We start from the raw sequence: 16,290 nt of genomic DNA on the forward strand, positions 1-16,290 counted from the left end.
ACAGCTGCTGAAGCCTTTTCTGCCAGGTTGCCTGGGCGGATCACCTCCTCTCTGAACTACAACTGGGCTTCTGATAAGAGATCTTTTAATATTACTCCCGACTTCAATATCAGAGGATTGCAAGGTTGCCAGGCAGGGATATTGAGCGAAAGCTAAGAGTTTCTCCCTTTCGGCTTGGCCCGGCATCAAAACTTATTAGATAGATAAATGAGAGCTGGACTTGTGCCGGAGCGGGCCTCTTTCTGTGCCTGTGTGTCATTTATTCGTCCCCCGAATAAAGGCTCCATCAGATAGTGGGTAGCCTTTCATGGCGGCCTCCATCTCTCTGCATCTGTTGACCCACTGCGGCACAGTCGGGATAATTTGGGCTGCTTTGGCGGCTCTGAAACAGCACTTTCCCTTTGAAACAGCTTTTGTTAATTTTGTTCTTTCTTACCAGATAAACCTCAGATTTAGAGGTTAGGAAGCATATATGTGGTTCTTCTACTCTATTGGGCATTTTGTTATCTTATTTATCAAAGCAAAGAAGCCTTAAAAACCCTTTTTATAAAGCATTTCTTTGTTATATGAGGCTTTACAGCAAAATAGGAGGCTTACTTTTTTATCGTACATGGTTGGATGATGTGAGTGGTATTTATAGCATTGTAAGAATTAAATATTGCTTCTACACAGTAGAGCGTCTGTCATTGTCTATCAGAATTAAGCTCAGGTCCTTGAAAAAAGCATTTCCTTGACTAGTTTCCTGTAACCATGGTAATAGGAAGCCCTCTCCAATCACGTTTTTGTACTGTATGTCAGGGAAGTGAACAGCTTCCTGCTGTTTTCACTGGCTTCCTCTCCACTGGTGTGAACTCAGGATTCCGCATTAGGTCCTGGAAAGCTGTGCAGCTTTTAACCACAGCTCTTGTTGTGAGCAGTTTTTTTCTGTTTTCTGCATTTTCTAATGAATTTGCCCTCAACGCAGTCACATTTGAATGACGTAAGTTTAAACTTTCTTGTAAAAATTTAGACCAAACAGGAGTTTAGGCAGTGGCAGTTTCAAGATTTCATTTTTATTTCTTATGTTTTCAATACTTTTCAGGTGATTACTCGAGTGAACAAAACCAGTGAGATCAATTAATTTCTCTAATAATGTGATTTTGAAGCTTTATCTAAATTTATTTTCATATCACTGCTCAGTGGGACACGAGAGCTGCATGTATAAAATCAGCTGTCAGCTCTGACTTTTAAAAATCTTTTAAAGATTTGCTAACTTTGCCCTAAAGTAAGGTTTTAAAAGTCATACTTAAAGCACCTTCATCTTTGCTGTTGTGTGATTCTGCATTCGGGATTCTTCATTGACATGTCTCGTCTCTTCTACACTCTCTGGCTATTTTGTTAGCTACGTCTTGCTAGTTCTAGCTGGGCTCCCTTTGATCTTCACTACTACATTAGTTCACATAGATTCAACAAGATGCTGGAAACATTCCCCAGAGATTTTTGTCCATATTGACATTATAGCATTAAACAGTTACTGCGGATTTGTCGGCTGCACATCCATGATGCAAATTTCCTGTTTTTCCACATTCCAAAGGTGCTCTCACCAGAATCAGATCTGTTGACTTTGGAGGTAACAGTGAATTGCTTGCCACATTCAATAAACGAGTTAAGATTATTTGAGACATGATGTATTATAATGGCAGAACTGTGGTCATAAAGGGGTGGACATGGTCAGCAACAATACTCAGGTAGGCTGTTGTGTATAAACAGCACTCACTTGGTTGTAACGAGTGGTTATTTCAGTTACTGTTGCCATCGAATCAACTCCAAGCAGTCTGGCTATTTTGCTCTGACCTCTTCTAGCATCAACAAGATATTTTCACACAGAGAAAATGCTGCTCACTGGATATTTTCTCTCTGTAAAGCCCAGAAATGATTGTGTGGGAAAATTCCAGTAGCTCAGCAGTTTCTGAAATACTCAGCCCAGCCTGTTTGGCACCAACAACCATGCCATGTTCAGTGTCACTTAAATCACCTTTCTTCCCCATTCTGATACCCAGTTTGAACTTCAGTCGATCATCTTAACCATGTGTTTTTGACTAACTGTATTAGGTTGCTGCTGTGTGATTGGCTGATTGCTGCTGTTAAAGTGGTCAATGGGCATAATGTTTCCGATATAACATATTAAATATACTATATTAAACATGGTCTGTGTTAGTTTTAGATTGTTTTTTTAAACTCTTGAATCTTTAGGAATCAATAGAGATGGGATAAGCAAGACAAGCACAGAGATATGTTGGCAACTGCCTGGTAACCACTGGTTGTTTAGATACCCACCACTATAAAGTCTGTGTTTGGGTTACTGTGGTAATAGTCTGTTGGGTTCACAGTAAGTGAGTGGATGTCTTTTGTCCAACCTCTTATTTAGACATCTTCCTCTCACAAACCTAATGGATTCTTTCCAGTGATAAGGCAGTGTTATACATGTGGGAAAAAAACTGTAGAGGGAATATTCTGCCATTGTCTGCAGTGAGAGTGAAAACATCTTAGAATGACAGTGAACTACATAAAAGATAACAAAAGCATATCAGACAGAGCAGGCATACAGAGAAAGTTTATTTTATATTTCAGAGAGACTAAAAACCACTTCCTGGGGAGTCAAGAACACACTTGCGAGAAAGAAATGGAGAACTGATTTACATCAAGCTGCACTCCATTACTCCTCCTCACTGGATCAAACTGGCAGCGATGCAGCTTGGTCATCCAGTCACCATCAGCACTTCTCTCCAAATCCCTCCCCAACCTCAGAGTCTGATATCCAGGAGCCGACACCCATTCCTGCTGGACTCCATCCAGCCCGTGTTGGTCAGGGCTATCATCAATCCAAAACGGGGGATGGAGGAACCTCTCCAGCCGCAGACTCCACAAAGCCCCAGTAACTGCAGCTCATCGGGACCTGGTGGGAAATCCTGCTGGAGTTTAGACCTGAGGGTGGCTATTCTTCTGCTTACTCTGGCAGGAGCAGTAATCCTCCTACTGCTGTACAGACTGTTACAGCTGAGACACAGGTGTGTACATGTGTAATAACATGTAGCCAAAAGGTAAATTGATGTCAGGCTTGTTTGGTAAGTCATCTGTGTGCGTCTTGACCCAATTCAGTTTGGCCTCAGAAATGGGATCCAAGTTTTACCACTATATTTATTTGGTGTTATGTTTTCTTCAGGCTGAGGATGGCCAGAGCGAGGCATGCTTTGGAGTACACCAGCTTCTACCACAGTGGCACCTACACACTCAAACACCCCACACCTTGTCAGGAGCTGCCAGAGAAGAACAGGGCAGTACCTGAAGACACTGCACCACTCCAAACCATAACCTCAGTGACACCTGCTGTCATCACCCCAGTGCCACCTCCATCGCTGCCCTCACCGGCACCCCCTCCACTGCCACTCCCCCCACCTCCTGTCCTACCACGTCCACCTCTTCACCCTCCAGTTTCTCTCCCTCCGACACCCCCTGTCCTGTCACTCCCTCTTCCCGTGCCTGTCATCCACACCACCCCGCCCAGCCCTCACCTGTCATGGGGTGCCTGCTCAGATGCAGATGTTTATTCTCGGATTGGGACTTTCAGGCCATCCAGGCTTTCCAACCTCTCCAACCAGTCGACGGTCATCCTGTTTGAACACTCATCTGTTTGAACTCTCACAGAATGTGTGTGATCTCCTCAAGGAGTCTGTGACTGTGACAAGGATTACAAGATGTTTCCTGTACTCTATGTTTGTGTGTGTAATATACAGCAAAATATAAGAGGTTAACGTTTCAAAACTTTAAAACATGAAGTTTGCACTTTGTCAGCCACTGAAGGGCTTTATTGACAAAAAAAAGAAAGAAAAAAGCAGATGCAATAAAATTGCAATTTAATTAAAAACACCTCTATTATAACCATGTTTTTTTCTTAACTGGATTGTGACGTCAGGAGGACAGATGAAACCCTCCACTTGTCCAAGAAGCAGGACTAAAAAACTACCAATAGCAGATGAACAGTATGTAAAACAGGGCTTATGAATACATTGACTTTTTGGTGAAGGATTTCAAGAGTGAGGTACAACAGTGAACATCTACAGTCATCTGTAAAACATGGCAGAAGGTTGCATTTCAGTCAGTGGTGTCAGGGAATGTGTTAAAGTTGATGTGAATGCAAAAAAAGCACAGCCAGATCCACCAATCAGAACCATTTGGAAGCATCTAATTGACAACAGCTTCATTTCTCAGCGTGACAGGGATCCCATGAAAAGAAAAAATTAAGAATTTGAAAATTCATGGATTATAATGAGTGTAGGCAGCACGGTGGCACGGTGGTTAGCACTGTTGCCGCACAGCAAGAAGGTCCTGAGTTCAATTCCACCATCAGGCCGGGGTCTTTCTGTGTGGAGTTTGCATGTTCTCCCCGTGTTTGCGTGGGTTCCCTCCGGGTACTCCGGCTTCCTCCCACCGTCCAAAGACATGCAGCTTGTGGGGATAGGTTAATTGGAAAATCCAAATTGCCATTAGGTGTGAATGTGCGAGTCAATGTGAGTGCGAATGGTTGTCTGTCCCTGTGTGTTGGCCCCGCGACAGACTGGCGACCTGTCCAGGATGTACCCCACCTCTCGCCCTATGACAACTGGGATAGGCTCCAGCGCCCCCCGTGACCCTGAAAAGGAGAAGCGAAAGTGAATGGGTGGATGGATATAATGATTGTATTTTAGAGTTTAAAATAGTTTGATCAAAGACCTTTCAATCCTGGTGGATTAACCATTACAGAAACATAAAAAATAAATAAATAAGTTACCTATGCTGTTAATTTAGGGCAGATATGGCATAACGCTTGCATTTTGTGGTGTCCTCATAAGTTTGTTAAGCACTGTATAACGAGTCCATCACCAGGTAGTTAGTAACACATTTTTGTGTTTTCGTTGTGTGACCACATTCAGGTGTGAATAAGAAATTCTGCATTACATACTTCATCGTGCAGATTGAGAAAATACACACCCTGTTATTTGTCTTAAAATATTGTAATATAAAAAATAATAATAATAACGACATTTTTAAATATTAAAAAAATAACCATGATCCCTAGTCACTTTAGCTATCTAGTGATCACCTAATGATTAACTCACTATTACTTTCTGCCTCTTTCTGTGGCTCCTTAATAATGAGCATCATAACTTACAAAATGATCATTTTGTTTTCTTTAAAACTCGACGACAGTGTTTAGGAAAATGTTCACTACCATCATAAATCAAGAGACCTGTAGGTTCATTTTCTCATATTCTCCTGTACATTCTGATGTTTAATGGCCTCCTGAGTTAGAAATATGGGATTAATGTCAATGCCATCCTTCCAGCCCTTTCACCTGGATGCTGTTAGTCTCCTAAAATGAGACTATTATCTCTTAGTGGCTAATACTGTTTAATCCTTCCATGAAAATTGGGGATTCAAGTAAACAGTGCATGTATCATCAAATTTTAAGAGGAACTTTAACTAATGAAAGAAGTCATGTATATGTATAACCATGTATAATTTCTGCTGCATGAAGTAGTTCTGAAGTTTGAAGGATTCTTAAAGTGGATATGCAACATTTCAAAATGAAAAACTTTGATTAATATTCAACACATCCAGAAAACAAACACATTCATATTCATCCTTGCCTGACATTTCCTCATTTTATTTAATTGCCTCTGCTGTATATTGTTACAAATGTCTTTCCTCCTCAGCTTACAACCACTTACGAGACATTGCAGAAGCGCATGCACATATTGAATTAACTGGCTTTTAGAATGGAGACCGTGACCCCACGAGCAGACTTGTATGCAGAAATGACTAAAGATACAAGGTACACAAGGTCGCGGTTTTCACCCCAGCAGGCAGAGAGCAACAAACAACCATCAACTAAAACAGCTTCCCTTTACAAACTAATGTTGAATTATAAATGAGAGGTTGGTTGGAAAAAACATATTGAAATATTGAAGAAAAATTCACCTTGTTAATGTGGCCACTAAGATCACCATAGAAAAAAGATGTTAGATGTCAGACATTGCCTTTGTGCCAATGGGGCTTTTTAATATGTGCTAAGTTCATCCACTGGGGAAGAGCACTAATGAAATAGTTAAGAGTTGAGCGATTGCATTGTTAAACATACGGTTTAATAATCATGTTTGAATTTTTTGCTGTTAAAGGCTTATATTACTAAATGAAGCAAAAGCTTATGATACAGAAAGAGACAAGGGGGGGGGGGGGCATGAATGCAAAGAATGGTGTGAAACAGGGAGGGACGCTGCCATGAAAACCCAGCTCAGGAAATACCTCCCAACTAAGGAAACAATGAGCTCTGCTACTGCAACAATTCAGTAAAAATGGTTAAGATAAACAGGTTAGGAGCGCTACGTTTCTAATCGGGCAGTAGTTTATTTATTACAAACCACTTGAGTTTTGCATTGTGGAGGGCACCCTGAAGTAATTAAGTGCATGTTGTTATTCATGCAAAGTAAGAAAATATGTCAAAAAATTCAAATTCAAATTTTTATTTGTCACGTACACAGTCATACACAGTACGATATGTAGTGAAATGCTTGTCAGTATTCCAGTTATCGGCATAAAAACTAGACTGAAAATGAGTGAAAAGAACATAATTGTTCTTTTCAAACTGGTCAGTCTACCTGTAACTTAGCTGCACAAATCTAGTGATACCTCAAATCTCAGCGCAGGGAAATTTGATTAATGAGGCAAACTGACCTCTACAGGCAATATTTGATGCTGGTGTGTTTTGTTGCTTACAGTGAATTTCCTGTTTGGCCAGATAAAGCTTTCTGCTTACCAGCATTAGCTTAAGTAATAAAGTGGACAACTTGGCATTCATTGTAGCAGCTAGCTGGCTAACATTATCTCTAGAAAAATGCTGTCTCTAGCCACAACAATCTTCATTGTCTTTAGTTAGTGATCAATGGACTCCATAAGCTATCATAAACTAGTGCTGCTCAATGATGAAAATGCAAACAGAGGTGATTTTCTGAAGAAAAAAAAAAGGAAAAAAACTAGGGAACAAATAAAAAACAAGCAAGCAAACAAAAATAGCTAAGAGGCTGTTAGAGGAAACTGTATGTCAGTGTGATACAAGCCAATTTAAATGCTCCCATTTTCATATTAACATTCACATCAGAGTTATTAGTAGTGAAATACTGAAGTACTCCTATTCGTTAAGTTAATCACTGAATAGCATATTGCTTGTGCTAAGAATCACTGGATTAAAAGCATATAAACTATTAGTAGGAATAGATCAATTTTAATTACATGTACACCGATCAGCTCAGCAGCCACAACTGATCCCTAGAAGTTCAGTTGAATTGATTATCGCTACACTGGATTTAAGGGAACCTTATGAGATTAGGTAAGATCACAATCTTATTTCCTGCAAGAATTTCTTTCCCAAAAGGTAACACGGGTAGCACAAGTGCATGTTCTTCTGCAAGGTGGCATATTATGTAGAAATATGTGACTATATAGCTAATGAATGTTGTCTCTTGGTGTTTTGTGTTTTTTTTTTGACAAGAAATGTTTAGATAGAAAGAAAGATGAATATAATTCATACAGACTGTCATGGGCTTTTGACCCTAAATTTTGAGTTTTGGAATGTTTTGAGTTTTCGGTGAGCTCATGAGCTCTATATCTATATCTCTATATCTAGTTCTTTCAACATAACATAACATATTGTCTATGTATCCTGTTCATGGGGTCTGTAGGTTTGCACTCCTTTTAAATAAAAAAAGAGAAAACTATTCAATATACTTCAGGTATTTATGATAATTATTATCTATAACAGTGAGTAAAAGTGTTCTAAATCTTGCTTGGCTGTGTCTGACTGGTAGGAACAGTGTTTGCAGTGCTAAATAAAATGAAATACAGTTTCTGTCCCTACTTAACGCATGTAACTGTGTATCAGATCGAGGATCATTACTTACTGTGTCATAGTCGCCATTTGCTGGAACGAGTGTGTCGACGATCACACAGTCCAGTGACCGGGTATCGATGACTTCACACATCATGCACTACAATTTTAATGCCTTGAGTTTAACAGATTGGACATCCCTATCTTGTTTTTGTAAACCAGATGGCACAAGAGAGGGTGTTTATAACTTACACTTTCATTCCAAAAGACTACAGATGGGTTTTTAGGTCAGTACAGCTAGTTTTGATTTCTGTGCCACACAGTTTATTAAAAGTTATAAAAAATATCAAACATTAAAGACCTTATCCTTTCCTAAAAGCTGCATGCTGTGTTTTTGTTATCGCCTAAAAACAAACGTGGTGTTAAACAATGAGGAAATGCTGAAAGGTAAATCTCAGTTACCGCTGGAATCACACAGCCAAATTCCAGAGAAGATTGCTGTCAGCTGTCGGCAATAAAAACAGACTTCCACCTTCACAAAGTTTATATGTGTCCCAAAACATCCATACAGGCAGATTTAAGAGGCAGATGGAAAATGTCATGGATTGATCCATCCTTAATAACACAGGATGAGGATGCATGGAAATTGCTTTCCCAAGCGACATAGACAATATTGTGCTTTGAACATCGAGAGAAATTTTCCATTCCTCTGAAGGAAAACAAAAAGGCTGTGCTATGACTCTGACGTTTTCGTCTTCCTTTCATTGTTTAAAAATGAACCAGAATGCATGGACAAAACTACAGTGGGAGAAATGACGACTGCTTTTTTAAAATTAGTGACTAAATGCAAAAATCTTTGTGGAATCTATTTTTCCTTTGAGTTCAGTTCATTTTTAATTTTTCCAACAGCATGTTCTTTTCTTTATAATTATCAATATTCACCATTTCAATTGATGTAGCAAAGAACTTCAGAAATCCTTAATAACTTAGTTATTTCCTATCTTATAATCACCTCATTTGGTTGATGATTAAGCTTTTCTTTAAATGAAATTTTACTTGCCTGGGTCCACACTATAGACTGTATATTAAAGATGGATGAATCCACTGTAAAGTTTGCCCTAATTTTTGGGTTTTAGTCACCAGTTTTTTGAAACTCGATCAGATCAGCCAATGCCAGCAAACTTTATCAGCAAACTGCATTTAAAGCTTTCAATACAATGTCAAAAATAGCTGCTAACTAAGAAAATAATAATGTAAAAACATAGTAGCAATAGTAGGACAGCAAATCAGGGAAAAGTTGACTTAAAAGGATGAGAACAGGAGCTCAAACTGTAGGCCATGTCCCTCCTTTGGGAGTTGGCTGTTGGACTGCCAGTGCTGCTTATTGTCACTGATTTGGTTCATAAATAAAGAGAGGAGGACTCTGTGTCTTCAGGATCTTGTAACTGCTTTTTGCAAACGATGCAGTCCTATTGGCTTTATCAAGTGGGGACCTCCTGCTTTAATTTGGAAACTTTGCAACCGAGTGCAAGGCAACTAGTATAAGGAGAAAGAGCTCCAAGTCTGAGGCTGTGGTTCTCAGTCAGAATAAAGGTGGCGTATCCGCTCCAGTTTGGGAATGAGTTGCTGCCCAAATTGTATGAGCTAAAGTAGCTTGGGGACTTGATAACAGATGAGGGAAGGATGGAGCAGTAGAGTAACAACAGACTGGAGCAGGATGCTGAACTGATGTGTCATGGTGAGGAGAGAGCTTGGCGTGAAAGAAAAAAGAGAAATTTATCAGTTGATCTACATCCCCACCCTCATCTATGGCAAGGAGCTGTGGGTAGTGATCAGATGAATGAGATTGCCGATACAGCAGTGGAATTAGCTTCCTCCGTAGGTGTATGGGCTCTCCCATGGCGATAAGGTGATTAACTCAGTCATTCAAGAGGAGCTCAGAGTAGATCAGCTACCACTTCACATCAAAAATAACCAGTTTTGGGTGGCTCTAACTACGCTTCCTGGATAAGACGTTTCAGGCATATTCAGATGAGCCCCACACTAAAAAAAGAACGTGTTGGATTTATTTAATTCAATACTTGCACACAGATGTTTTGCTTTGACAGCAACTTGAACAGCTGAGATAAGTTAACACTTAATTTTAAAACATTAGGTAATTTCTGTTTAATACACCCAAGACAGAAATCCAAGAGATGGCCAGTCTCCTTTTTTCAGTGCACCTCAAAATTCCTCGAAGTCCCCCCAGAAGAGCTGAAGCAGGTGGCTGGGGAGAGTTAGGTTAGAGTTAGGAATGACGGATAGATGGATGGATATTCCGATTGCCAAGGATTTGGATTAGGGTTATGGTTAGGGCTCGAGATGTCACACAACTTAGATCTCAGAGGGTTAAAAAATGTGGAAACATGTAAATAGCACAGTCTGGACCCATTACAGGGAACTCAAGATCAAGAGGTTGAGAAAAAAAGGTCATCACATACAACTCTGCACATTCTTACTCCTTTTTCTTTATAAACATGATAGTTACTCTTAACATCTTGTGCTCAATCTGCTGGAGATGAGATTGAACACCTGCTGAAGGTATCAAACAGAAGACAACAAAGAAAGAGCTTCTGTTTGATGTCAAACTTAAAATGACGCCTGTGAAACCAAACAAAGTCACAGCGCTGACACCTGCTGCAGGTTCAGGAGGGTCAGACTGAGGCCGAACAGGCTCTAAGATTTATGAAAGGATTGGAGAGAGAGAGGAGCGAGCAGTGTCTGATTCAACAAAATGCAAAATAATACAGTGGTTTGGGCCTAATAATAGTTACAGACCATAATTTCTCTTAAATCACTACTTGTTACACATTTTGTTTTCTATGCTGAATACTGGAAAATTTCATCTTCAACAGCCTGCTAAGATTTGATAAATCAGGTTAAGATATTAGATATGATACTGAGGATTTATCCTTTGCTTCAGTCAGTTCAGTTCAAATGCAGGATCGGAGCACTTAAATTCATTAAAACTTTGCTCCGGCCTCCAGTTGGCAAAGTTAATTTAATAAAGATGTACTCATAATGAGTCTTGACTTCATTACTTTTAGAGGAGCCCTGAGCTGCACACCGAACCATCACGACTTCACAGCAGAGGCTTCATTTGTTTACTTGCGCCTCCAGAAGAGACACTCGTGCATGACCAGGAATGTGTGTTTCACATGAACCCATCAACAGAAGCTTGATCACCAATGAAAGAACAGCTACACGTTCAGAACTCTGTAACTACACAGTGTGCTGCGATAAAAGAAGCAGGAGAGTATTATTTCTTACAATAACACTCCAAAAAAAACCCTAAGGTTTCTTCATACTCAAATAAACATGATATAGTAAATTTAGGCAAAATGCAAAAAATTGTAAGGTTAATTTATTTAAATAATTAAGGAAAATGTGCAATAAATGTGTATCAACTGAATGTATACCAAAGTAAATTTGATTGGACTATATTTAATTAAATGTAAGATTTTACATTGTACACACACACACTATTATTATTATTATTATTATTATTATTATTATTATTATTATTATTATTATTATTATATACAAATATACAAAACTTAAAGATAGAAAACATGAAATTACTGCATCATCCACTTCCTCCATATGATGTATGAAGGTGTATGTGCTTCCCCCACAGAGACAGGATGATGAAGCAGTTGAGAACTTCACCTTGATGAGAGGAAAGCATCTTTAATTCAGTTTAAAGAGAGCCCTTGGATGAGGAGTGAAGACATGTTAAATATGCCTTCCCTACCCAAGATGACAGCTTTATTTATTATTAGACCTTGGTTAGCTAATGTTTCAGACCTCAGCCTGATTGAAATGCAGGGGCGGGGCCCGAAGAGAGCGATGTATATACGAATCCCCGCAAACTTAGATGAAATAAAGCACTTTTGTAAAGAAGACTGAAACTCTACACAAGTAGAGGGAAGACTTATAAACTCATACAGAACAATTGCTTCACATTTTACTGTGTGTAAATGCCTTTGACCTGCCAGGGTGGTAGATTACAATTGGTTGGGTAAAATCTTGTGCATTTGCATGTTTGTTGTGCATTTGTCCCTTTTTGAATAAGATCAATATTAAATTTATGATTAAAGGAAGCAACATAGACTGAATTAATTTGGATGTTTTCCAAAGAAAATGTCATCCCATCAAAAAGTGCAAAAGCTGCTACACAACACATCTCATTAAATATAGTTTATGTACTTGCTCTTTATGAGTGAAACTCATAACAGAAAATTGAAGACTTGCAACAATGCTTTAAAAGTGTCAGTTCCTAGAAACAACCCTGAAAAAGATGAAGATTTATTTCCTATATATTTCTTAAATAATATCTTGTATATATCTTATATATATCTTTAATAATCTACTGTGAGCCCTGTTCTGAGTTTAATGCCTCGTTTTCTGAGCTGAACTCGTTAACAACAGTTTCAAGAAAGGAAAATTTAATAGACAACGAGGCTTTATTTCGCCTTTGCTTCCCGTGAGGTTGCGGAAACCCATAACGTAATTCCTTTGACAGCAGAACGCCACAGGCAGCCCAGCAGGGGAAACACGATGGAACAGTTCAAGAGTGTATGGATGAAATTTAATCCACACTCTTCACCTCCTCCAGTATGCAGGCTGATTTACAGCCAAGTGCACTTGGCTGCAGTCTCCGGAGGAAGTGCAGTAAACCAAGCTGGAGAACACTAGCATCCAAACAGTGTTTCAGTGGCTTTGCTTCTGTCCTGCACATTTTTAAGTGACCACTCAGGGAAAAGTTTAATGCTTTGCTCAGCAGGTTTTGTGAAACTGTTGCTGCTGGTGTTTTGAGAAATTACCTCTAAGAGATGATGACAAATGTGACTAATATGTTCATTCAGAGGGGGAAACCTTGAGCAATCAGCCATCGGGGAAAAAAAACACCTATTTTTGTTGTTTAAAAGTTATTAGGACACACAAATTGGATGCCTCACTGTGAAGAGAAAAGATCATTAAGCATTATGAAAGACTAAAAATACTTCTGTATTTTTGATTTCCCCATTGCTGTATATTTATGAATTAAGTAGGTACTTTATAGAACTTTGGATTTGTTTCTAAGGGAACTGCCTAAAGGAGTGATTCCTACTTCCCGTTATGCATCTCAATAGCATTTTTCTCTTCATTACTACCTACTAAAAACACACATCAATCAAACTCTGTGAGTCTGTCCTAGTTTTAAAACATTTCTGCAACACTTCCAGGCTATATCTTTAGATTTATGTAGTTTTATGTTAAAATATTTCAAAGTAAGACTGTTAAAATCACAAGTTTTAAAACTTTTCCAACTTCACTATACCAGCAAACATCATATCGCGTCACCTGTCAATCTGCTGGGCACACCTAGGAGTCTTTAAACTCCACCCTTTTGACCTGCTAGGCCTTTTACCACCGTACTCCATATATAATGTAAAAGGCTATTCTGTCACTTGAATGTGCGTTTGTGTTACATTACACCATGTATTCCTATCTTTAAAGAAATGTTAATACTAAGATGGTGGATGCATTAGTGACATAAGTTGATGTTATCCTAAATTAGTGAATCCTGTCAGTAGCATGATTGTAATGTAATATGAACAGTATTTAAAAAAAAACACACACACAAAAATATGTAACTCCTTTTTGGTTTTTTGGTTGTTGTTTTTTTCCTTTTTGTGCAATTTCTCCCATTTCTCTGTATTTTACTGGTATGCAAAGTCCTCTGTTTTAGCTAAAGTGTAATCTATCAGAATCCATGGGGATTCTGGAGGCTCTGTTGTGGCAAGCTAAAATAAATAGTTATAATCATTAATTTAAGAAATATATATGATGACAAATATATTTTGGGTATTCATATAAAAAAATAGAAAAGCCAATCTTTGTGTCAGTTTAGATATTCTTCATTGGACACAGATGGAATTATAATATGATCTCCCCAGATATTTAAACTGTGGCACAGAGAAAAAGCCACAAAAGCACATTAATTTTTTGGCTCATGTGTGAGAGAGCATCATTTCTTGTAATTAGTTTTTCAGGCCAGAAAAGAAATTTGACATGTAAACTTGTGAAGAGTTATAAACTATTCTGTATCATCCAAACTCATCATGAGAATTGTCTTGAAAACGTCCTTTGAAGAACTGAGCCAGAAAAAATGTAAATCTCAACAGTACTGTGCAAATGTTTTAGGCAGGTGAGGAAAAATGCTGTAAACAAAGAATTCTTTGAAAAGTGAAAGTTTTAATCATTTATTTTCATCAATCAACAAAATGCAGCGAATGAACAAAAGAGAAATCGAAATCAAATCAATATTTGGTGTGGCCACCCTTTGCCTTCAAAACAGCATCAGTTCTACACTTGCACACAGTTTTTGAAGGAACTCGGCTGGTAGGTTGTTCCGAACATCTTGGAGAACTAACCACAGATCTTCTGTGGATGTAGGCATCCTCACATCCTTCTGTCTCCTCGTGTAATCCCAGACACACTCGATGATGTTGAGATCAGGGCTCTGCGGACTCCATGCCATCACAACTTCTTGTTCTTCTTTATGCTGAAGATAGTTCCAAATGACTTTAGCTGTATGTTTGGGGTCGTTGTTCTGCTCCAGAATACATTTGGGCCCAATAAACAATCATTTATGTTTCTCAAAGCATTCTTTGTTTACAGCATTTTTTCTTAGCTGCCTAAAACTTTTGCATTGTATTGTATATCTGAGATGTTTTGTTAAAACAAATACAATGACTGGCCACTCTGTTAGGTACACCTGTTTAGCTGCTCCTTAACCTAGATGTAATCAGCTGAGCATGGCTGAAACTAATTGCATTTAGGCATGTAGACATGGTCAAGATGACTTACTAGGGTTGAATCAGAGTAACAGAATTGTGGTGAAAATGTTACTTTGAATGTAGAGTTGTTGTGGGCTGGTCTGAGTGTTTCAGAAACTGCTGATCTGCTGGGATTTTCCTTCACATTTACCTGTAGGGTTTTTAGAGAATGGTCCAAAAAACAGAAAATATCTAATGAGCGGCCATTCTCTGGGTAAAAAGCTTTTTTGGTGACAGGGGAGAACGGCCAGACTGCTTCAAGCAAATAAGAAGGCAAGAGTAACTCAAACAACCACTCATTACAACCAGGGTATGCAGAAGATCGATTGTACAACACATCAAACCGTGAAGCACATGGGCTACAGAGGCAGAAGACCACACCAGGCACCACTCCGATCAGCTAAAATAATGAACAATAGATGATCTGAAAAAAAAAAAAAAAAACATTGTCTGGACTAAGTCTGTATTTCTGCTGTGGCGTTCACGTTGTTGAGTCACAATTTGGTGTAAAAAACACAAAAGTGTGGGTCCCTTGCATCGTGTAGCACCAGTTTAGGCTGGTGTTGCACTGTTTAAATGCCACAGCTTGGTGTTGTTTCTGACCATCTCGATGTCTTCATGACCACACTGTACCCATCTCCTGGAGTCTACTTCCTGCAGGATAACACACCATGTCACAGAGGTCAAATCATCTCAAACTGGTTTCTTGAACATGACAATGAGTTCAGTGAAGCAGTTTGAAATGGCCTCCACAGCCAAAACATCTCAATCAAACAGAGCAACAGGAGATTCAGGATGTGCAGCCACATAAAATCTATCATGTCAATATGAATCAAACTCACTGAAGAATGTTTCCAGCACCTCATTGAACTGCAACGAAGAATTGTCTGTGGGTGTATATGTGGCTCTGTTATTGTCTGAGGTTTATAGAGAAAAAACAGTTAAGTTCAAATAAAAGTTAAATAGGATTTAAAGCATCTTCAATTTCTATTCTTGAGCTCTTACCTCTTTTCATTTTCTATTAAACTGAACTTCTTCTTTAGTGTCATTTTTTTTTTAATTTTCAGAGTTTGTTCATTCTGAGTAATTGCTTTCATTATATTGAAATAAGCCACTTTTCATGTTTTAGCTGCCGTAATTATGATTTCCCAACTTCTAGAAATAATAATTTCTTTTTTATTTGTTTTGGGGTTTTTTGTTCAGATATGAGGAAGATTTCTGGAACTCTTATTGCTAGAAGACCACTTTTCAGCACCAGCCAATAAATAAATAAAATAAAATAATACACCTGCTTATTGTGTGAGGCAGCAGGCAGCTGTGGGTCCCTCATACACACCTCCGTGTTCCTGTGTCGCAACAGGCCTTTGATCAGGTAATTGCCCCTCGGCCCCGGAGTTTGCATCCCCCATATGTCTCTATGGCGACCACCTCTTCAGCATCCATCTGCAAGCCGCCTTCACACCCCTTTTAAGATGAACTTATATGTTACGAAGCCACAAGTGAAGTAGCACCGTTTCCACTTAAGCT

The 16,290-nt window shown here is 38.8% G+C and overlaps 1 protein-coding gene across 2 annotated transcripts; it reads left to right on the forward strand.

Annotated features, from left to right (window-relative positions):
- The first annotated feature begins 857 nt into the window (after nucleotides 1–857).
- LOC146705476 (uncharacterized) lies at nucleotides 858–3,915 on the forward strand. 2 transcript variants are annotated; one of them, XM_085463148.1, is made up of 3 exons: nucleotides 858–979; nucleotides 2,611–3,047; nucleotides 3,203–3,915. In XM_085463148.1, the coding sequence occupies exons 2-3, from the start codon at nucleotides 2,728–2,730 to the stop codon at nucleotides 3,672–3,674; spliced, it is 792 nt and encodes a 263-aa protein (XP_085319274.1). In that variant the 5' UTR covers nucleotides 858–979; nucleotides 2,611–2,727; the 3' UTR covers nucleotides 3,675–3,915. The 2 variants fall into 2 exon arrangements, with proteins under 2 accessions (XP_085319274.1, XP_085319275.1); XM_085463149.1 differs by lacking the exon at nucleotides 858–979 and having other exon boundaries at nucleotides 1,031–3,047.
- Nucleotides 3,916–16,290: the final 12,375 nt, after the last annotated feature.

Source organism: Copadichromis virginalis, linkage group LG7 (assembly GCF_057382275.1).
Source record: "Copadichromis virginalis isolate Kocher_CV1m ecotype Utaka linkage group LG7, C_Virginalis_male_GT1.1, whole genome shotgun sequence".
NCBI classification, from domain to species: Eukaryota; Metazoa; Chordata; class Actinopteri; order Cichliformes; family Cichlidae; genus Copadichromis; species Copadichromis virginalis.

Bases quoted from the DNA above. Each gene is read 5' to 3' on its own strand.
- LOC146705476 (XM_085463148.1), top strand. From the start codon at position 2,728: ATGCAGCTTGGTCATCCAGTCACCATCAGCACTTCTCTCCAAATCCCT. The intron at 3,048-3,202 runs GTGTGTACATGT...TGTTTTCTTCAG, and splicing joins CTGTTACAGCTGAGACACAG to GCTGAGGATGGCCAGAGCGA.